General features: G+C 54.9%; 2 protein-coding genes across 8 annotated transcripts in view; one reads left to right on the top strand and one right to left on the bottom strand.

Annotated features, from left to right (window-relative positions):
- Positions 1-4,932: 4,932 nt before the first annotated feature.
- LOC123776953 (uncharacterized) lies at positions 4,933-21,994 on the bottom strand. The gene is made up of 4 exons (XM_087854728.1): positions 21,886-21,994; positions 6,381-7,361; positions 5,547-5,608; positions 4,933-5,163 (listed from the first exon to the last, which is right to left on the bottom strand). The coding sequence occupies exons 1-3, from the start codon at positions 21,992-21,994 to the stop codon at positions 5,592-5,594; spliced, it is 1,107 nt and encodes a 368-aa protein (XP_087710854.1). The 3' UTR covers positions 4,933-5,163; positions 5,547-5,591.
- The window catches only part of CUEDC1 (CUE domain containing 1), an 80,727-nt gene continuing 64,529 nt past the window's right edge, over positions 6,626-22,823 (top strand). For 5 of the 7 annotated variants that reach the window (XM_087854533.1, XM_045773176.2, XM_087854532.1 and 2 more), the window contains exon 1: positions 6,626-6,772. The gene's annotated coding sequence lies outside the window, so the exon portion shown is untranslated. Of the gene's footprint in view, positions 6,773-10,719; positions 10,878-11,665; positions 11,757-22,823 lie in introns of all 7 variants that reach the window. The other 2 variants (XM_087854529.1, XM_087854528.1) reach the window with 2 other exon arrangements.

Raw genomic sequence — 22,823 nt, 5'->3', positions numbered from 1 at the left:
CCTTGGGCAAAGCTTCTTGACCCTCCTGTGTCTCAGTTCCACATCTGTAAACTAGAAGTGAAAAATAATGCCTGCCTCTTACTGTTTTTCTGGATTAAATGAGCTAAAATGTGCAAAAGTGCTTAAAACAGGGTCAGACACATTGTAAGTGTTCACAAAACTATATCATCTACTATTATCATCTAAATTTTTTAAAAAATAATCTCTATGCCCCACATGGGGCTCGAACTCACAACCCTGAGATCAAGAGTCGCCGGCTCTACCGCCTGGGCCAGCCCGGCGCCCCATCCTACTATTATTTTTGATCTAGTGAGGAGGAAGGTGATATTCTTCTTGTCATTTTAGAGGTGAGGAAACTGAGACTCGGGGTAAGCATGTCGCTAGTAAACAGTGGTCAGCAGGGATTTATTTGTCCCCTGGTCGGACTGGCTCAAAGGTCCAGGTGCTTCGGCGCTTCATAGTGCCCAGAAGGTTTAGGGAGAGTTTAGGAGGAAGAAGGAACCTGCCGTTCCAAGCCGGGATTGAACCTCTAGCCTCTGTGAAATATTTCTACCAAATGCTTACCTCCAGGCTGGCTTTCTCCAGGAGCTGGCCTGATGCAGGACCCGGGCACCTCTCCGTGGCAATCCAGGCCTGAGCCTGTAGCAAACGCCTGCCCTGCAGTTTTCTTAGTTCGGTGTTCCACGCCACTCACTGTCACCCATGCTCACCTTTCCAGCCTCATCTTGCTGTGTTACTCCCCCCACCCCCCCCGCGCGCACACACACACACACGCACACGCACACGCACGCACGCGGCATGCTGTCTCCAGCCCATCACTCGGCACTCTGGCGGCAGCGCTATTCACCCACATCCAAGCCCACCGCGACGCTCCCACCTCCATGCCCAAGCTCAGCCTGGGCCCCAGATGCAGGGCTCTGATCCCCAGTTACAACCGTTTCAGTTTCCGAGGCCTGGCTCAGAAGCCAGTTCGTCAAAGGAGCCCCTCTGCCCTCTCCCCCTGAGAACGCGCCACTGCCCGCACCACTGCCCGTGCAGCCCGGAGCCCGCCGCCCGCTCCGTGACATCGGGGTCACACTCTGCCTCGTATTCCTTGCTGGAGGCTCCACATCTTCCCTCCCCTTGGACTTGCGGGGTAAGGAGGAGCCATATACTGTTCATTTTCGGGGGTCTCACTAGGGGTACACCGGAGGTGGACGAAAATGGTCCTGGAACTGGGGTGAAGTCGCCTCAGTTAAACATGATCATGGAGGAAAGGTATTTATGTTTGCCTTTCCTCCTTCCCGTCACAGCGGTCCTGAAGGCTAAGCGTAGGCATGTGCGTGCCTAGGGTTATAAAGGAAAGTACGGTCACTGTAGGAAATTTGGGAAGTCCAGAAAAATATTAACAATAATTACATTTTTAAAGATTTTATTTTTTATTTTAGAGAGAGAGAGAGAGCACGCGGTGGGGAGGGGCAGAGGGGGAGAGAGAGACAATGCGGGGCTCTGTCTCAGAGCTTGAGATCGTGACCTGAGCCGAAATCAAGAGTCAGATGCTTAACCAACTGAGCTGAACAGGTGACCGTCCTGAACATTTTTATAGACACTAAATATTCTTTACAAATAATCTTAATGGTTACCTGAAATTCCGTTTATGTAAGCCTGAGTTCCACGCCTGTAGAGGACCAGCTGGCAGCCGCTGCGCAGGAGGGCCGGCCCCTGGCGCCTTCAAGCGGGTACCCGCGCAGGGCGGACAGGTGGTTTTGGCAAGCCGGGTGCGCCTCACCCACCTGTCGGAGGCCTGTCCTCCGGCAAATAGTTGCAGACAGTCCCTGACTTTGCATGGTCCAGCTTGTGGTTTTTTGACTTTACGATGGTGCAAAACCATACGCATTCGGTAGAAACTGTAATTCGAACTGTGAATTTGGATCTTACCCCGGGCTAGCGACATGCGGTACAACGCTCCCTGGCGATGGCAGGCAGCAGGACGCAGCTCCGGCCAGCCCCAGATCAGGAGGGTCACAACCGGTGTACCGATCACCATTCTGGACCCACACCACCATTCTGGTTTTCACTTTCAGCGCAGCAGTCAATAAATTACATGAGACAGTCAACACTTGATTGTAAAATGGGCTTTGCGGAAGCTGCCTTCGCCCAGCTGGAGGCGGATGGAAGCGTCCGGAGCCTAGCGAAGGCAGCCTTGCTGAGCTGTGGTGCTCCGTCGGTTAGCGGTAGTCACCGCGTTTTTGACGTATGATCATTTCAGTTCATGGTGCATTTGTCAGGGTGTAACTCCACTGTCAGCTGAGGAAGATCTGCATTCAGCTCACGGGGACCAGCAGACTGGGAGGTGCAGTCACTGAGACAGAAGACACCCCCTGCCTCCCAGGAGCTCCCGTGGAGAGCAATGGCAAGACCCCAACACCCCCCCCCCAGCTATAAGTAGGGAGGCGGGCAGGAGGGGCAGAGGGACCCCCAGGGAGCAGTTCTCTATGCAAGGGTGGGAGGGCTCACAGAAAGTGCACAGGCATGACATTGGTGCTGGCGCTGTGGGAGAGGGGTGAGGGGTTCCGGGGGGTCCTTCTCGCAGACGGAAGTCAGTTTGGCCATCCCACAGGCATCCAGCTAGTTAGCGTCCCGGGAGGGGGAGGGGGTTGTTTACTCGTTTTAAGTATTAAATGTTTCCACGGTTTCCATGTTTTACCCATGTGTTCTTTCAAAACTCCCACGTGTTACCACCCATTGTTTAGAACTGTCCTCTGAGTTTCTCGGTCAGATCCGAGAAGATGGAGGAAAGGATAGGATGACCCAAATTCTCTGGATGTCTACACCACTTTCTTTTCCACCTCCAGCCTGGTGAAGCTGCTCTGGGTGATTCTAAAAGGAGAGGGTCTCTTGGTGGCTGAGACAACTTGGTTGTTTCCAAAGCCACAGCCACGTGTTCTTGTCCACAAAGTGTGTCCCAGTATTTGTGCGGGGCTGCGGGAGTCCCAGAAGGGAAATGTCGCGTTTTCCCTGTGGTCCAGCTGGAACCCGCTCTCTCCGAGCTTTAGCCCCACTGCTTTCTGGCAGCCTCGGCCTCACGGCAGAGGCGGGACATGGCGGATACGCTCCCATTCATCTGTGCTTAATATGGCCACAGACTTGGCCAGAAGCTTTCCTCACCTTCCCATTTGCTCTGTGGGAACAGCAAGTGGTCTTGACTGTTCTAACATGGGGGGGGGGGGGTGAGGACCGGAAAGGGGAGGGAGTGGAACATAGGTCAAGGGCAGGCCGGGAAGGGCCTCTCGAAGGAGTTTAGATTTTATTCTCCAAGCACTGGGGAGTCATCCATACCTTTTCAACAAGACAGAGACATCACCAGTCGCTGCTTTCGCAGGTAAGTGCGAGCCCTGGGGAGGATGGGTTGAAAGGCAGGAGCTCTGGCGGCCAGGACAAGGGTGGGAATGGAGAGGCGGTCCGATTCCAGGGACATTCAGGAAGTAGAAAGCCCTGAATTTACCCTGAATTAAGCCCTGGTTTCAAGTGGGAGAGGAGGAAGGCAGCCTGTGAAGTTGGTAGCTCAGATGAATGGAAGGTGCCCTTCTTCGGGACAGAGCATTCTGGCAAAGGAGGACGTGGAGGTCATGGGTTCTAGGCGTGCCATGCTGGAGGTGGCATGGCTCTGGGCCGGCCTGTCCAGTGGCAGCCACGCAGTCCAGTCAGGAGCTCGGAGAGGGAGCGGGTACCGTCGGAATGGGTGGGCGCCACAGACGCCTGACAGCAGATGCGGTAATGCCGTGATCAGTAACGACGCTAGCCGTTCTGGAACATTCCACGTGCCAGGTGGTGTTCTGGGCACTCCACGTGTGTGGATTGGCTTCATTCTCACCACAATCTTTTGAGGTAGGCCCTGCTGTGAGCTCAAATACAGGGGAGGAAAGGAGGCACAGAGAAAGTTCAGTAGCTGCTCCGAAGGCATGCAGCGGGCAAGTGGAGCAGCCAGGGGTTGGTACCCGCTCCGCTCCAGCTCCGCCAGGAGAATATTCTGGGAACTGTGGGATTTAAGGGAAACTGAGGAGGATTGCACCCCGGAGAAGCTCTTGGAGCAGGCCAAGTGGAAGAAAGGAAGGAGCTGGTAGGAAAAACCAAGAGCCTATTTCAAGGGCATGCAGGGCTGCCAGGGGGCAGGGAGGAGGTGGTGGAAATGACTGGGGGCTGGCTGGTGCCCCCTGCTGAGAGCTCTCCCCAGAATGCTGGGGAAAGAGGCCAGACTTTAGGATGGGGGCGGGGGTACTGAGGAAGCAGACTGAGTATGTCTGCGTTCTTTTTGGAGGAAGTCTGTTGAGGAATGGGCAAGAGAGAACCAGGGTGTGGCCTGAGGGCAGGGCAGGGCAGGGCAGGGTTGGGTTAAGGGCTTCTTAAAAACAGGGCATCTTTCGGGTTTGTAGGTATGAAACGGAGAGAGGGGGAGAAAGAAAGAACTGATGGCGTCTCCTGGAGCGGGAGGCTTGGGCTTCAAAGTGCAGGGACATCTCATCCTCTGAGATGAGCACAGACAACAGGGGCCTGACCCAGGGCAGGAGGTGGGGGAATAAGGTGGGGGTAGGGGTGGGGGTGGAGGAGGAATGGACAGGACTCCATAATCAATAGAAAGTAGGGCAGGGGACCCTGAGGACTGAGGTTTCCAGCTGCCAAGAGGAGGCGGAGCAGGCCAGGGGAGGGCAGGGCTCTGAGTTGGATTCCAACCTCCTTGCCTGTGGGGTGTCCAGGGGATCTGCAGGCCTGGCCTGGGAACCCAGGGAACTTATAGCTCAGAAGCAGTGGTGGGAGTGAGGGAGGTTACCCAGGGGGCTGTGAGAGGCAGGGGAGGGGACTGCGGAAAAGCTTCCGGGAAGACAGCCCTGAAAGGAAGAGTAGGTTAGCAATGCTCAAGAAGTGTCCTTCAAGGAAGAGCATCCATCCGAGTGACTGGTTTCATCTGATGACTTTATTAATAGTACATTAAAAGATTTTATGAACACTCAGAGGGGAATGCAAACAGGGGTATCTCCAAGTTTGCGCGTGCGTTATCCGGGCTCCGAAATGCCAAGGTGACAGGGAGGAGCTGCAGAAGGATCTTGCAAGTCAGCAGAAAAGTGGCCCACGAACTGCACTGTGGGCTGGAGTAAGGTAGCACCTGGGATGAGTTGATCTAGAAGACTGGCAAGGAGGATCAGTCTGAAGCCCCCATTACAGCTTCAGGACCGGCGCCGGGAGTCAGCCCGTCTAGAGGAGGGATCTTTAATCTGGGGTCTAGGGACTACCTCCTGGGGTTTCAAGGGCCCCCCTGAAATCCAACGTGTCACCAAGTGAAGGCGCATGAGGGGAGGGGGCGGGAGGAGAGTGGAGATCCTCAGAGGCTCTGGGAGCCCAGTCCTGGAGCTGGGCTCCGCAGGCTGACCCGCTGTGGGACCTCCCCAAGGAGGGTGTGGTGCTGAGGGTTCTCCCCCTCCCAGGTTCCCAACTCGCTAAAGAAACTTTCTCTTGACATGCAAATGATGGAAACCCGTGGTGACTGGGGCACTTTGGTTTGTGGTTTTTACCCTCAGACGTCTCTGTGGCTGAGCAGGCTGTCTGTCTCCGCAGAGTCAGGGGATTTCGAGGCCTGAGAAGAAGAGGAGGCGGGGGGCTATTCCCTGGAGTCTGGGCCCAGAAGGGAAGTGGGCCTCCAAAGCCGACTTGTCTCAGAGGAGGGTACAGACCCTCCGCGTGCTGTCTGGGGGGCAGAGCTGGAACTGTACCCTCTTCAGAGCTCCTAGGTAGCTTCTCTTCACTGCAGGGTGCTGGGCTGTCGCCGCCTGCCCGACCTACCCACCCTCAAATCGGAGTCTGAAACCAAACCACGTGGAAAAAGAACAAAGTTGATTTCCCATTTATTGGACAAGTTCTTCTGTGGAAAATATCGGGGCTCTGGAGCCCCTGAAGTGACCAGGGATGCCGGGAGGAGCTGGGGAGACGGCAGGAGGGATCTGATGACATGATGGGTAACAGTTTCGGTCTCCTGACCCCCTCCTCACCATGTCCTCTGACCTCAGCATTGGGTTTCCTTTCCGGAACCCTGACTCCCCGGGGCCGCCCCTCCCCCACGCCTCAGTCGTCCAGGGTCCAGATGTGCGTCCACACTCCGCACCCGCCGGGGCAGCCCGGCTCTTAGGTTCCCCTCCGAGCCAAGGGCTCGGGTCCCCGCCCTCCCCCCGCCCCATCTCCCGGTGCGCCTTCCCAGCGCGGGTCCCCGAGCACGGAGGGAGGGGCAGGACGCCCCGCAACCGGCTCTGCGGGGGGAGACCGAGGCTCCTCGCTCACGCCCTCCGGCCCGCCAGCGGGGACTCACGGCGGCTGGTGCGGTGGGGGGACACGGGGGGGGGGACCTTGCTAACCTTCCCCCGGCGCCCTCCAGCCCCGTGATTGCGCCGCTTCCTCCACCCGGTTCCTGCTCCCCTCCTCTCTCGGAGGGGGTCGGGCCTCCGAGCGGGTCTGGGGGCGCCGCGGCCCGGCCCGCGCCCCGCCCGCGGCCCCGCTCCTCCCCGCGCGGCCCCACTTGTGGCCCCGCCGGCGGCCGCGCAGGGACAGCTGCATTTCTCGCCGCCCGCCGCTAGGAAACTGGCCTCGCCTCGCATTCTCCGCCTCCCGCGCCCCAGCCGCGCCGCCGCGCCGGGCCCGCCACCGCCACCGCCACCGCCGCCACCGCCGCCGGCGCGGGATCGCGGCCCCTCCCCCGCCCGCCGGCCCCTCCGGCCCGCGGGGAGCGGACGCGCGTGGTGGCTGCTCGGTAAGACCCTCCCTTCGCTCCCCCGCGCGAGCAGCCTCCGGCCCGGCCCGTCGGCCCCACCTTCTCGGGCGCCGATCGCCGCGGCGCCGCCGGGAGGGCCGGGCCCGGCGGGCGCGAGTTTGATTCCCGGCGCTGCCGCCGCGGCTCCCCCGGAGCCCGCGCCGCCCCGGGCGCACGCGGCAGGGTCCCTGCCCTCGCCCCCTCCCTCGGCCAGGCCGTGGGCGCGCGGGCCGGGCGGGCACCGGGGCGGGGGGTGGGGCGGGGCGCGGGGCTCGGGGGTGGTCGCGGGCCGGCGGGCGGCGCGGGGAAGGGCAGCGAGGCCTCCCCGGGCCGGCGCCGCCCTGAGCCCCCGCCTCGGCCGCTCCCCCTTTTGTGTGGGCGCCCCTCGCCGCGCTGCCCCGGCCTGGGGGCGCTGGCTGGTGGGGGGCGCCTGCCGGGGGCAGAGCTCCTTCTAGGAGGAGGGGAGGCTGGTTTCCTGTCCCGCCGATGTCACAGGTCGGCTCAGCCCTTTCTGGTCCCACCCGGTCCCCTGGGAGCTGCCTCTCCCGGTGGCTCGCTAGGGAAAGTTCAGAATGCGCTGTCCCCGCCCCTGCTCCCCCGCCCCTCCGGCTCGGTGTGCCCCGGGCTCTAAGCTCCGGGGGGTTGGTGTTGGCATTTATTCATTCTTTCCTCTTCAGTTTCTCCTTGCATTGTTGCCTTACACCCAAGCCCTGGCTTGGCCGTTTCTTTTCCCCTTAAAAGAAGTTTTGGCTGCAGGAAATGTATACTGAAAATAAATTCCCGGAGAGGAATCTGTTTTAGGGGGAAGGAGATTTTCGATTTTCCTTTATTATTTATTTCATTATTTTATTTTATTTTATTTTATTTTATTTTATTTTATTTTATTTGGTGAGAGTGAAGGTGAGGGGAGTGATTGGGAGTTGAGAAATAAGATGTCCCAGAGGTGGAACAGGATGCAAGGAGACTATCTCACCCCCCACCCTGCCCCGGACAGGAGTGCCACTGGGGGGGTGCATAACCCTTCCTGTTGGCTATCCTGCAGCATCCTGAGCCACCCGGTCCAGGAGAAAGGACTCAGGGAGATGTTCTGGGCCTCTCATCCCTTTTCTTTGGCAGGCGTGCTCATCTTCACAGCCTGGTGGGGGTAGCCCATGTATGCCTGCAGGGGGTGAGCGAGTCCTCTTACCCCCTGTGGGATCAAGTGTGAAACTGGGCCCCCTCTCTTGTTGAGGGTGGCTGTCATTGGGACCTCTGTTTTGAATGGGGGGTGGCATCTCTGGAACGGAGAGAGAAACCTGGCTCAGGTCACCAGGAGGAGGAAGGGTGAGTGCAGGAGGGTTGGGTTGGAAATACTCCTGTCCCCTTTCTGCAGCTGAAAGGAGCAGGAGACAAGGGAACAAGAGTTGTGCCTCAGGCCTGGGCACATCCTTAAACAGAAAAGAGACCTCGGTCAACTAGGATAGCCTAGGAGTGATAATATGACGAGGGGGTCCTTGGGGCCAGAGACTGGGGGTCATGGGCCCCTTCGAGAATCTGGTGAAAGCTCCAGCTCTTCCTGCCTCAGGCATGCATGTGTGCAGGGACCCGTTTTGTATTCACTCTCAGAATGTTCCCATACCCTTTGGAACTGGAGAACCCCTTTTAAGACCCTGATCTACAGTCTGGTCTGGCATAGGCCATTCAGAGCAGTTCCCTCCTTTGTGGCCCGTTGGTGAATAATCCCAGGGTGCGAAGAGTAGACCTCCCAAGAGGTCTTTTCTCATGACCTTCTCATGCAACTTTGGGCTTGTGGCCCTAGAGATCTGGGAACTCTGGGCCAGAGTCCAGCTCCCTACAGTTAGCCAGAGGATGGGGGTAGATATATAGGGTGGGGGGCTTCTCCAGGGGCTGATTTCGCTGCCTGTGTGGGAAGGCTCTGGGCCCTGGGCCGGGGCCACAGTGCTGTTGAATTAGAGGCAAATACAAGGGTTAGGGTATGGGATGGATATTCTGGTGTTTCTACTGGGTATAGGAGCCGGGTGTTTTAAGCGCCCCAGATTATTCTTGGGGCAGTGGGGGTGAGGAGAGAGAAGAACTGCCATGGGGGGTGTAAATGTGAACACACTCCTTCCCTTGAGGGGTTTTGGGGCGGAGTTGTCCAAGGCCAGGATCTAGGTACTGTAGGTCCCTTAGATCCCTCTGGGCTTTAAAAGGCAAGCGGGGGCCAGAGGAGATGGTTGTCACCAAGCCCGGTGCACCCCCAGGAGGCGTGGCCTGCCTTGTCTTTCTTAGCCAGAGCTCCCTAGTGTGGCTGCTCGGGTGTTTGTGGCATCCATCCTTGCTGGGGATCTGGGAGAGTCTGTCGTAGGGTCTGCCATCTCTGACTTCTCTGCTTTGGTGTTGGGAAGCCCTTCGTAGACCCAAGTGTCCCCAGACCGAGGTAGCTCATGGGGGGTTTGCTTTGTTTAACGCTCCTGCACAGTGACTGGCACAGAGTAGGGCTCACCCTGTGTCCTCCTTGAGAGCTTCCTACATGTACTCTGCCGTGATTGATTTCCCCCAGCCTAGCAATAAGCCGCAAAAGCCTTGGGGGCAGGAAGCTGGGAGTCAGACAGGGATCACCCCTGACTACACAAGATGGCCTGGAGGAGGAGACGCCTCCATTTGTTGGCTTGTATGCCTACAGGAAGGAAGAGCCATAGAGGGCCTTGGAGGTGCGGTAGTCCAAGTCCCCGAGCTTGGGACTTGGAGATTGTCTTGGTGAGATGTAAGGGTCCTGTGGCAGTAACTAAAAATTCACATTCCTCAGTGGCCAGGACCTGTTTGTCTGCTGCTGCCCTGGGCAGCCCCTGCTGGTGCGGTCAGGATGCTGGCTGTGGTGGCTCACTCCATGCGTCTCTGATCGCTCTGCTTTCAGCCTCCCGGGGAGCACCTCCCATGTGTCAGAGCAGAGTAAGGGACTCCTACTCATGCAGCTATTCCTCTTATTTTAAAAACAGGTCATAAATGATAAATGCCAGAACAGTGCCTGTAAACATAAACTCCCTTGTCAAATGTGACCTTTTCATTTCTGTTACGGTGACACCCAGTGTCTTTGAGGAATGTCTGGTGGGAGAAAAAAGTTCCAGCTCCCTCTAACCTCCTCCCCCCCAGGAGGTAATCGGGGCCCCTTTGTGCCCTTCCCCATCGAAGCTCAGTAGTTCAGAGTGTAGGATCTGAAGTGAGAGCCCCAGCCTTCACCTTCCCTTCTGATTTTGTAAGTGCTTCAGCTTCTCAGCTTTAGAAAGCGTGGAAGGAGATCTAATGTGTATGCCAGACAAAGAGTGTAGCGTACTTCTTTAGTGGAGAAGCTATTATTGATTATTATTACTATTTCCGCACATGGGTGCTAATGTTCTGAGGCTTCTTATTGTTAAGGAAAATCTTTGGTAAAGACTGTAGAGGCGGGGGCTGGCTTTAGAAGGGGTCGGATGGAGTGGGGTGAGGTTTTTGAATTATGAGCAAAGGGGACTGCACGGTGGAGAGACGGGGAGCCTGAAATATCAAGGGTGACGAGGGAGAAGCATAGATGGGTGCAGAATGACTCAGCATCCGTAGCCCTGCTGTGGCACCAACTCTTCTCCCTTCTCTTTGGAGACTTTGCCCGGTAAGCTGGTGGGGGTCGGAGAAGGGGCAGTATCATAATGTTAGGAGAGTTGCATGGTTATTATGTGGATGCTAACATTGGTCCTGGAGGAACAGGGCAAAGAGGGCCTGGAGGAAGGGAGTCTAGTGGGGATGGGGATGGGCCCAAGATGCAGTCAAGCTGCAGGGTGGAAGGGGATTCTGGGAAGGAAAAGATTTGGGGAATGGTCAATCCAGCACTCACTGAGTGCTGGTGATGGGTCAGCCTCTGTTTCAAGTGCTTCTTACCGATCAGCTCATTTCATTCTCACGAGACTCTATGAGATGTTATATCTATTTTTCAGTTAAGAAGCAAAGACGTAAAGAGGTGAAATAACTTGCCCAAGATCACATGGCTAGAAGGTGGTAGAGCCAGGATTTGAATCCAAGAGGCCTGGCTACAGAGCTTACATCCTTAGAGAAATTCTCGGAGGGACTGCTCCTGGGCTAGGGGTGGAGAGAGGTGAGGAGGAGGTGGGGGTGGGGGTGGGAGGTTGAGGGGTTCATGCCGTGCTGGAAGGGCTGCCCAGGCAATGCTCAAACATCACTGGAACATTCCTAGAATGTTCAGTCTGCTGAGAACCACTGGGCACGTGCCAGAGACTCTACTACTCCATCTTGGGCCAGAGACTCTACTGGGGCCTGACCCCGAGTTACAGAGGTTGTGAAGACACGGCCCCTGCCCACAAGATGCCTGTGGTATAGTAGGGACACAGGTATGTTAGCCTAGAACTCTAGTTGCCATGGCAAGTACTGTGGTGAGACAAAGCGCTGAGGGGGGACGCTTTGCCAGCCAGAAGGGCTGGGGCAGGGAAGGCTTCCTGCAAGAGGAGGCACTGGAGATGAGTGAGGGTAAAGATGGCTCCTGTCTCCGGGGCTTTTGATCTGGCCATGAAGGACATCACTCTGTGAACTCTGATTAGAACCGAAGGTCAAATATTCTGGATCTGGCAACACGCTGGCCGGGATGAGGCAGGAACCAGGAAGTGCAGTTGGCTTCCTCGATGTCTTGTGGTTTTACGAGTCACCTCCTGAAATGCTTGCAATGAAGTTGCTGAAGAAGAAATAAAAATCTCCTTAGAGTTACTGCACAGAGGAGCGCCTGGCTGGCTCAGTGTGTAGAGCCTGTGACTCTTGATCTTGGGGTTGTAAGTTTGAGCCCCATGTTGGGTATAGAGATTACTTAAAAAAAATTTTTTTTTAAGTTACTGCTCAGAGCACAGTGATTCACTCTCGTCTCTCTGAACTTAGAAGCAGAACCAGAGGCAAGTGAATGTAAGCTGCAGAGGAAGGACTCAAGTAAGGTATGAGGAAAACGCTCCTCGCAGATCGGACGTGAGATGTGAGTACAAGTGACTCATAGGAGTGGAGGGGAGCGGCCTCCCCCGAAGGTCTTCAGAAATGGGGACAAGTTTCATTTGTCTTGGTGGTTTAAGAGGTTTCATCTGGAGACAGGAAGATGAAGTAGAGGCCCCTAGAGGTCTGTGTCAGCCCAGCGATAGGAGGGTAAAAGGAGCTGGAATTTTTGAGCTGGAAGATTGCGCAAACCTGGCCTAGCGCCTTATTTTACCGTGGTGGCGACTGACGAATGACCGTAACGGAGCGGCTCGTCCGTTAGCCCGGGAGCCGAGACACAGAGCACATCTGCCCAACAGCTGGGGGCTTGCCCTGCACTGATCCCAGTCAGAGGGGCTGCTCCCCGGGAGGGCCCGCAGGGTGGGGGCCAAGCCTTGGAAGAGGCTGCAGGAAGCCCGCAAGTGGTTGACCTTTGGGCTGTTGGCGCTGGAGAAAGCGTCAGCTCGGCTCAGAAGATGTCCCTGAGAATGACGTTCCCTGCTGGAGCTAGTGGGTCACCTTAGTCACCCTGCTGGCCTGGCCCCTAGAACGGCTTTGGGTGCACATTTGGGGCCCTCGGTAAACTTCGCTGAATGAGAAGTAAATTGCAGACAATCCAAAAGTTATTAGTCTTCTACCATAGGCTTGCTGGGCTGGCGTCTTTGTCCTTCCACGTGTGTGTTCTGCCGAGGCCGGCAGCAGAGTCCTTATCGAACACCCCCAGCCACAGAGAAAGCTGTCCGGAAGCGTGCGGGGGGCAAGGCGAACGAACACAACGCGGTTTAGGGACTTCCTCAAAATGTACAATTCTTTGGAAGATCGACAAGGGCCGACGTTATACTCACGTATAATGTTCATTTATAATGTTTTGGGTTCGTTGTTGTGGTTCCCAGCACACAAGTAAAGGCTGCATTTTTCAAATTTAAGAAAAGCACATGACACAGTGAACTCAGCTGCCCTCGGCAAGAGGGCTGCAAAGATCTTTGAAGAGAACAAGGCTTGGTCTCCGAGAACCTGATTAAGAAGGAGCCAGATATGAACTGATGCTGAACAGTGGGTTTAAAATAGCGGGTGGTGGGCTTTACTTTCGGGGGTCAGTCTAAGTGGACTCGGGCTCGAGTCAAGCAAAGCAGAGGCAGAAAACCCTCCACTTCCTCCTCTAGCCTGTCGTCCCTTGTTTGTTAAGGAAGGGCCAGGTTCCAGGGGGTCCTGATGGAGCTCTGGTTTGGTGCTCTGCTGGGGAGAAGATTCTCTGTGGTCATGTAGGGTGATCAGGCATAGAAAATGATTTCATTTTGCTCAGGTCTGAGATTAGTTTCGGTTTCAGGCTGTGCCAGGAGCGGAGCGAGCCAGCGAGCTGGGGCGTGCGCGGGGAGGGGCGCACTGGGCCAGAGTCTCCCCATCCGGCCGTGGGGGCTAGCGGCAAGGTGGCCCGGCAGGGAACTCCTGTGAGGAGCAGGGAGGGAAGAGGATGAAACAGAGGACTTGGGCAAGGAAGCCGTGGAGTGTCTGTGTGCCTGGAGACTGGGATGGGTGAGGAAGGAGGGAGTGTGTGAAGATGTCAGTGGGCGGGCGTAGGACACCAGCCCACACGGTTACAGGACTGCTGAGCCCCAGGGCTGAGAGGTCTTCGGGGCCCTGTAAAACATACATTACCTGCACAGGATGGGTTTTCCATGAGCAGGTGTAGACTTGAGAGGAAGGCAAGGTATACGTATGCCACAGGACCCACGGACACCGTGGACCGGTGTCCTTCCAACTAGCCCCCACTGTGCACATTTCCGTGCAACTGACTTTCCTTAAAAAAAAAAAAAAGAAGGAGAAGAAGTCGAAGGCAGTTTTGTGAGCTGACAGTTGAGAACTCGCAGACCCTTGCAAGTTGGGGCATCCTGTAAGAACTTCAAGCTGTCATTTTTCCAGAGCCTGTCTGGGGCCAGTCTGGTTGTTTCCCGGGCATCATTATCCTAGAAAACCGGCGGTTCTCCTCCCCGGCCTGAATCTGGGGGAGGCGCACGCAGATGTTTCATCCCTCTTAGCAGTCCCACTGCGTCACTGCATTTTATTTCTCCAAGTCATAAATTCATTTTCTCTCTAAAAGAGAGAACCGCTGGGGCACCCAGCTGGCGCAGTCAGCTCATGTGACTCTTGATCTCAGAGTTGTGAGTTCGAGCCCCATGTTGGGTGTAGAGATTACCTTTTTTTTCTTTTTTTAAGATTTTATTTATTTATTTGACAGAGAGAGTGAGCAAGAGAGAGAGCACAAGCAAGGGGAGCGGCAGGCAGAGCCCAAGCAGGCTCTCCACTGAGCAGGGAGCCCGCCGCGGGGCTCGATCCCAGGACCCTCGGATCATGACCTGAGCTGAAGGCAGACGCTTAAGCGACTGAACCACCCAGGCACTCCTAGAGATTACTTTACAAAATAAAATCTTAAAAAAAATAAATAAATAAGGGGCGCCTGGGTAGCTTAGTCGGTTGAAGAACCGACACTTGATTTTTGGCTCGGGGTGTGATATCGGGGCGGTGAGATTGAGCCCCAGGTCAGGCTTCACGCTGGGTGTGGAGCCTGCTTGGGATTCTCTCTCTCCCTTTCCATCTGCTCCCCCTTTGCCCCCCCGCCCCCCTCTCGAGTGCTCTCTCTCGAAATAAAATTAAATAAATTAAAAATAAATAGATAAATAAATAAAAGAGAGAATCACTGAATTTTAAAGCCAGAAAGGATTTTGAAGATCACCCAGACTGCTCCTAGAGGAATTTGTAATCCTGGGTCATTCAGGCACCTTGAAAAGCCCTATGGTATGTGGTTAAGCGCATGGGTTTGAATGCAGCCTCTCCTCGCTCTAGTGTTCTTGGGGCGGGTTACTCAGGCTCTCAGAGTCTCGGCTTCCTGACCCGCACAATGAGAGCATTGATATTCCCTAATGATTGCTAATGAGAATCAAATACTTATGAAGTCCTTAGCGCAGTGCTTGGCATATTCGTAAGTTCTCCGTAAATGTTCGCTGCAGTTGCAGCCGCCGTTTGTCATTGTTTTTACGATCATTTCGTGAAATCACGTGGTAGTTGGTGGTCAGGCCAGGGCTACAGTGCTCTTCACTTCTCGCTCTCCAGCGTGGCCAGAAGGTGACCTCATCAGGCTTGATCTACGACGTGAAGAGCGTTTATAGAAGCGTGTGTGTAGAAATCTTGTAATGAATGTTCACAACAGAGCTAGAAGAGATGGGCTTAATCCATTTATTAGATATAATTAGACTTTGGGCAGGACCGTGTGTTTACCAAATAATTTCTTTCCATAAATATCGTTTACTGGTGCTTAGAGCGTCCCTAAATGCCAGACGGGTTACCTCTGCTGGAAAGGTTGGAATGTTTTTCGATGTTTTTATGGAAGAGTCCTTCTCAAACTGGAAACATCCATTTCGATGAGTTGTGGTGGCAAGCAGGCTTTTGGGTGTAATGGAAATGTTTCTGTAGCCTGGCTGCTATTTATCAAGGGTGAAGACAGTGCGTGTTTTAAAAAACCAGGGGCTTGGCAGAAGTCCACATGGCTTAGGCCAGGCCTGCATAAATGTGCTCCCAAACGATTTGCACTGACCTTTTTGCAAATTGCTGACAGCCTAGGAGCCTCCCGAGGGAGCCCTTTTAGTCTGAAACGTTGTTGAGGCTGGTACAAGCCTCCGCCTTGAGGGGGGTCTTTTGACATCTTTGATGGGGTGGCGGCAACTTCTCCTGTGAGGCGGCTTTGGTATGCTTTCTTAGAGTAGGAAAACAAACGGAAATTCATTTTATGTGGCATATCGTGCAACATTCCCCTGAGATCCCGCCACTCTCTGGGGGTTACAGACTTGAAATCCGTTTTGGATGCGGATTCATGGCCCTTCTCAAATTTCCACGCCGGAGGGAGGGAGCGTGTGAGAGTGTGAAATTAGTGAGGGTGTGATTTGGAGTCAAGACCAGAGATCCAGTCTCATCCCTGCCACGTATGGACTGCGTCATTCCGATAGATCCCCTCCCTGGAGCCCAGTGTGGGATTTGAACTCACAACCCTGAGATCAAGACCTGAGCTGAAATCAAGACCCACGGAGCCACCCAGGTGCCCCAGATCACCTGACTTCTTAATCTGCACTTTTCTTGAGGTTAAGCTATTATATTATATCCATAACAACAAATGGCTATTGGTTGTTAACCAGAGCTGGTAATAATAATCCCTACCGCGCAGGATCGTTGCGATGGTCTAGTAATAGTAGCGGACATTTATTACGTGGTGTGTTGCATGCCAGGCCCTTTCTTAAACACGTTGATTTATTTCCTCAGCCCTACGTGGGTAGAGTGTTATCACCACTTTATAGAGGCACAGACCGTTGAGTCCACTTGCCCAAGGTCACATAGCGAGTTGAGGAGCTGGGATCCGAACTCAGAAAGCCAGGTTGCTGAGTCGTAGATGGTGTTTACAAGAGGACTTAGTACCGCGGTAGCGTTGGGCTTCTTATGCTTTGACGGCTCCTCTTATTATTTGAGGAGCTGAGGGACGGATAAGCTGAGCCTGGAGGTAGATTAAGTGTACAGATCGCGGTGTTGGAAAGAATGAGGAGACGGAGCATATGAGAGCTTTTTTTGGAGTTATAGGGAAACAGCTGTTTCTAAGTTTGGGACAGAGCTGAGGCGAGCGGGCAGGGACAGAGAAGGACATTTTCTGGGTGGATTTTTACTCTCTGCCGTGAGGAAGTGCACCGTCTCTGGGCTTAAGGGCCACGTGCCTCTGTCCTCTCCTTATCACATTTTATCTGCAAGCCTGTCTGTAAATCCCAACTCCGCCCTCAGCTGTGACAGCTTTAGAAACTTAGAAAACTTGCCAGGATAGTGAATTCTTGCGACGTGAAAGGAAAGGTGAAGGATGGGCTTTTTCGCGGAATTCCTTCATTGTTACCTTATTTTTGTGGAGTGCGTATGGGGATGCGCCTCGGAGTGGCTCGTGTTCGGTGAAGAAAGGATTGGAAACTTGTGTGACTTCTTTTTTTTTTCTCATGAATTGACTTAATAAGAGAATGAATCATCCTCTTAGCTAGCATCCTGGAAAAGAAGAAAGAAAGGAGAGAGCAAGTGAGTGGGATGGCGTTTGACTGAAACCAGAAGCCTTTTGTGGCAGTCTCCAGGGCAGGGGCCAGGCACGGGCCCTGGGGGTTCAAGCCAAGGCTGAGGCCCCTCCAAGGCTCTCAGCTTCCCCTCAGGGCCACCGGCCCAGCCCCGTGAGGCTCTGGGGAATGAATAAGCCTTAAGGGGAAATGAATAGGGGGTGTAAGTGTCCTTTTTAAATCACAAACCACTGGTGAAATTCACACACAGCAGTGAAAATTTTGAAGACATTCACATAAAAATTCATTACATAAAACTAGACAATTCAAAAATAGCTTTCGACCTGCAGGGATGTGAATGGCCACCGATCCCCCCCTCCTGTGTGGGTGGCTGGGGGCCCTCCCTGTGCTCCTGTGGGTCATCCTAGTCGCCCTCCAGGGATCTCTGGTTCTCTTCTGCGACTCCAGAGAGGAGTCTTGGGGGGGGGGGGGTGAGCACTCCCTGCCCGCCCAGCCTCACCCACAAGTTACCCTGTTCTTCTCTGAGTTTGCTTGGAAGCTGGGGAACATCTCCTTTTCTGAGACATTCTTTGTGACCTCTCTGTGGACCTTAATTTGGATTCTGAGCTGAGGCTGGGGTCCCCAGGGGAATGTGAAGGCTGCCGGGGGATTGGGAGGGGTTTGCAAGAAAACTCCTCACACCAGCCCCCTGGAATGTGAAAAGCGTGGTTGTGCTTTCAGACTCTCTCTGGCTTCATGGCACACATTTCCTAGAGTGTTGGCTTCTCTCAACAATGCCTCTCTGCCTCGTTTTCCTTCCTGCCCCGGCCATCAGCAGCAGCTACTGTTAATAGTGCCCATTTGTAAGAGGACTTTCTCTGTGTCAAGCATTTCGCTTTAAGTAATTCAATTTAGTACCTACGTCAACCCTATGAACCAGGGATTATTGTCTTTTTAGATGTGGGAGCTGAGGCAGAGGACTAAGGGGTAACGTCACTTGTCCAAGTAACAGCCATTTACTGGGTGGGATCGTTTTGGGTTTTAAACCTTTATTGTGAGATTTTTAAAATATACACAAAAGTAGAGAGACCCGTAGAGCGCATTCCCATGCGCTCATGGTCTCACTTCTTTACTTACGGGGAACCGCTGGCTTCAGGCTTTCTGTGGCTTCAGCATACAGCAGGATACCTTTGTGTGAATTAGAAGAAGGGACCCTTTCTCTGGGGTACAGAGTTTGGTAAGCAGAGCACAGGCTAGATTCCAGCCCCATGTGCCCCCTTGGATGGGCACCTTGTGAAGTGAACAGCTCACACAACTGTGTATGGCGACCCTGCCAGCGAACTTCTCATCTAGCTTTTGACACGAAGAAGGGAGTCTGTGTAGCCAGCCACCAGTCCCGGACAGTGAGGATGTCTCTGATTGGTCCTCAGCTCTGCGGGGTCAGGGGAGAAAAGCTCAGGGATTGGGATGTCTTGGGCTGAAATAAATTCAGCCGTGTGTGTGTGTGTGTGTGTGTGTGTGTGTGTGTGTGTGTGTGTGATTCCCAGAGGAGATACTGCCGCTGCAGAGCAGGGTGAGGGCAGAGGAGTCGTGTCTTCTGCTGCTCCTGTTTTCTACCGGCTCCTGCTCTCCTGATGCCTTCTCCGCCGTGTTCTGTGCCCAGGGCACGGGAAGCACTTGTGTGTGGCCACGAGGCTGGCGGGCGGGGAGCTGGGGGCGCGCAGGGTGTGAAAACCCGGTGTGAACTCGCTCGTGGCTGCCACCCTCCTGGAGTCGCTGGGACAAGCTGCCTTTGCCTCCTGGCACATACCTTTCCTCAGCGCTCAGGTCCCCCCGTGGCTGGCTGGGAGGGCCTGCCTCCACAGCTGTAGAACTATCCCTTGCAGTCCCGGCTGGGCCTGTGGGCACTGGATGAACAGCTTCTTGAGGGGACGGACTGGGTCTTTCTTACGACGGTGCTCTTGGCTCTCCCCATGGCAGCATCTGGCGCTGGCGCTCTGGAGATATGTGTCAAACCGACAGATGCGGCATCCTGCAGACCAGGGGACTGTGCTGAGGGGCCAGGCGGAGTGACCTGTGAGCTTCAGTCAGGGAGGCTAGACTGTGCTGTACTAATACTGGAACCCTCACCCCCCAGCGGCCTGACACAATCTTGGCTTAGTCTGTGCTCATGGAAAGTCTGAGGCGGTTAGGCAGTCCTCCCCCATCTGTAGCGACGCCTCTGAAACACAGGGCCTTCAGAGTCACCACAGGAGTGGGAGACAGAGATGGAGGCAGCCCCTGGCTTTAGCTGCCTTGCAAGGAACTGACACACCTTGCTTCCATTCACATTTCATTGACCAGAACTAGTCCCATGGCTTCAACCTAACCGCTAGGGAGGCTGGGAAACATAGGGGGCAAGGGGCTGACTTCGTGCTTTCAAAGGCGAGCAGTTTGAATTTGTTGTCCGTGGCTTTAGCCCATTGGAGTGCCTCTGGCCTAATCGTCCTCAGTGACCGTTTTCTTTTTACACTGACAGGAAGGGAACAGCTGCCACTCCCGTTAATCCTTTGAGAGAAGGAGGCATGAGATGCCACTGAAGGAGACTCACAGCAGTGGTTTTAACCTATTTTTTTTTAAGATTTATTTATTTAAGTAATCTCTATGCCCATCGCAGGGCTGGAATTCAGAGATCCAGAGTCGCATGCTCCACTGACTGAGCCAGCCAGGCGCCCCTTAACCTCTCCTTTATTACACGTTGGCCATGCGACTTTCATTGAGTCACTTCACCTCTGTGAGTCTGTGAGCCTCTTTCCTCATTTGTAAAAGGAGAATAACCCAGCCCATGTCTTAGTTCAGACTCCATGGATTGCAAGCAACAGAAACCAGCTTGAGCTGTTTGAAGTCTCAGGAGAATGGAAGAATTGAGGGCAGGAAATACGGCTGGCCTCCCAAGTGCCTACAACGGCAGGATGCCACTGCTTCTGTGGCTGTGTGCCAGATGTCGTGGCCTCTCAGCCTCCAGCTAGACGGGCTCTGGGTCGAGGAACCATCAGGCTGAATGGCAGCTCAGAACCTTGATTCAAATTCCTGGTGAATGAATCTGATTGGCCCGTCCGTGTCAGCTGCTTCCGGTTGGTCCAATCGGCTGTAGCCAGAAGCACGTGGTCCGTAAGGGATCCCCAAGGTCTGGGGGCTTTCCTCTGCGGAGGGGAGTGGAGACTGTCCTCAGAAAGGGGCCCAGGCTTACCTGGTCCAAGGACTGTGGCGTAGTAACATCCGGAAGAAAGCTTTGAGAGCTGTAAAGTGCTGCGTTAAGGGGAGCCGGCCTGCTGGTGTGCGATTCCGCGTTAGGAATCTTGGAGATGGCACTGCCCTGAGGGGGATGGGAGAGATTGTAATGCTGTTGAGAGAGGAGCCTACTTTACTTGTTTTTTAAGATTTTATTTATTTGAGAAAGAGAGAGAGAGATTGAGAGAACGAGTGGGAGGAGGGGCAGAGGGAGAAGCAGACTCACTGCAGAGCAGGGAGCCAGGTGTAGGACTGGATCCTGAGACCCTGGGATCATGACCTGAGCTGAAGGTAGAGGCTTAACTGAGTGAGCCACCCAGGCACCTGGAGGAGCCTACTTTAAAAAAGAAGAAGAAGAAGAAAAGAAGACGAAGATGAAAAAACAACTCTCTTAGAGGCGGCGGAGCTGTTTGTTAGAAGGTCACACAGAGCCTGGACTGGAAGAAATGGACAGGACTAGTTTGGGGCATTGCCCGGGGTCAGGCTAGGTTTACAGTCCGTTAGACTGTAACACTGTAAAAGAGAGAGTCCCCCGAGTGTGCGCCCAGCTGTGTAAATACGGAGGCTTCTGTAGTTGAGACAGTGATGTGGAAAGGATCTTAGCCCAGGTTATGGCACTTCGTTCCTTGTCCAACACTGTCCCAGCTGGCTTTGTGACTGTGAGCAAGTCACTTCACCTGTCTGGGCTTAGTTCTCTGAAGACTGTCGTGCAGTGTATGCATGTGTCTGTGTAACGCGTGGAGTCTAGAATTAAGACCCCTGGGTGTGAACCCTTGTTCTCACTTTGCTAACTATATGACCTGGGGACATTTCTTCACCTCCTTGAGTCCCGGTTTCCTCACTTGTGAAATGGGGATATTTGTAGTACTTTCCTCATATGGTTATGGTGGGGGTTACATGAAATGAGTGCTTGATAGAGTATCAGCTAGTATGATTAATAGAAGCCAGAGCTGGCCAGTTGCAGGGACAGGGACCTATGGCATGGTGATCCTGCGTGCCCAGGCCCTTTGATTAGAAAGAACACAAGAGCTGTGTAGGGGTGTGGCGCCTCCGGTTCAGGAGGAAGCCCGAGAAGCTGGGAAGCTGGAGGGAGGGTGGGGAGACTGCTGACAGAGGCAGGTCTAGCCCGCGGACGCTCAGGTCCTTCTATGAATTCAGTTCTGCCAGCACTGCCAGGTGCAAGGTGAAGCTTCCAGCCCCTGGAGCGCGCGCCCGCCCACCTCTCCTCCCACGCCCCATCTGCTGTCAGCAATTAGTTGAAGTCGGGGTGGCACCTTCCCTTCAGTCGTGGGCCCGGGTGGGCTGAGGGGCGTCTGGGGAGGCTCTGGGTCCCACAGCAGGTCCAGGTTAGGGATAAAATGCTTCCCGTTGGGAAACGGCAGAGCCGGGAGGCTACGCAAGGGATGAAGGACCCCTTCTGAGCGCAGAGCAGTTTGAGGGCTGAATTACTCAGACGCTGCGCTCCCTCCGGCAGGTCCGGGCAGGGGCGAGGGAGGAATGTGGGGCCTTTGTCTTGGGGGCCCGCGCCGCACTGGCCTCCCGCAGCCTGGGGGCCCGGGGCTCAAGCTGCGGGCTGCGGCCTCGGGGCTGGCCTCGCCGGTCCCGCTCGGCTCCCGGGCGCGGCGATCGTGAGCGACACAAAGAAGTCACCCCATTAGCGGGGCCGGCGGGCAGTGTCGCCCCGAGCGCAGGCGGGTCGGGGAGCCTCCGAGGGGGGCGGCCGCTGGGCTGCTGGGGGATGGGGGGAGCCCTAATCCTCTTTAGGTTCGTTCAGAATTCTGTTTGGAGCCGAAGACTTGCGGAAAATCAGCGCCGCCAGCAGCTGCGGGGCCCAGGAGAGGTTGCTGGGGGCCGGGCCGGGTGTCCCGGCGCTGGGCCTGCGGGTCCGGCCAAGGTGGACCGTGGCCATGGCAACCCCTGCCTGGGGCTGCGGTAAACACGCGCTTTCAAAGGGGGCCTTGTTCCCTGCGGGAGCCCTTCAGTTCCAGCCCGCTGGGGCTTTTCAGTCCTGGGGAGGAAAGGGAGGGCAGTGGGGAGGGGCGGGCCTGTGAGTGAGGAAGTGTCACTCGGGTCCCCCGTCTCCCCCGCCCCAGGCATGTTTCCTGGAGGCCCGGGTTTCCAGAGCTCCTGCTTCTGGGGAATGAAAAGAAGCGTAAGCATCAGGAATGCGTTCAGTCTCCAGGCAACAGCGCCTGTGTGTAATTGAGGGGAGGGAAGGAAGCTTGGGGGAAAAAAATCACTATCCTGCTGGCCACCTCAGAATGGAAGGCCTCGGGGCCCTAGACCGATTTCAGCAAGCTAGCCAGGGCCACAGGAAGCAGATCTTTAAGACTTGCTCCTCCTTTCTGGCCATGAATATCAAATAACTATAATCTCCCAGAAAACATTAAATCATTCATTAAATGTAATGTAATCTCATTGGCAATTTGTATTCTTATGTATGAGCCAGTGACTCTTTGTGAGAAGGCTGATCTCAGGAGCTTGAATAGCCTTCACTGTCTTGGGGGGAGCCTGGCCCCTGGATCCCCCTCCCATCGTTCTGTCTTTAAGCTACCCCAAGTGTAAAAACCGGGAAGGGTGCTTGGCTGCTCACTCACCATCATTTATGAGGTATCCTCTGTATGTTTGTGACCGAATGAGTGAGTGATGAATACATTTCCCTTTAGGGAAGGTTGGGGTTATAACCAGATCTTTCCCCTTGACACGGCGTGCCTCTCTGGCCTTGCCTGGAGAGGTGG

Source organism: Ursus americanus, chromosome 23, assembly GCF_024610735.1.
Source record: "Ursus americanus isolate L20-20 chromosome 23, mUrsAme1.1.p, whole genome shotgun sequence".
Classification (NCBI taxonomy): domain Eukaryota; kingdom Metazoa; phylum Chordata; class Mammalia; order Carnivora; family Ursidae; genus Ursus; species Ursus americanus.
The sequence above is the reverse complement of the archived record's forward strand: the minus strand, read 5'-3'. Positions and strand labels throughout refer to the sequence as shown.

Bases quoted from the DNA above. Each gene is read 5' to 3' on its own strand.
- LOC123776953 (XM_087854728.1), bottom strand. From the start codon at position 21,994: ATGGCCACGGTCCACCTTGGCCGGACCCGCAGGCCCAGCGCCGGGACA. The intron at 7,362-21,885 runs GCAAGTCTTCGG...GCGGGGGAGCAG, and splicing joins GCTGGCGGCGCTGATTTTCC to GGGCGGGGACAGCGCATTCT.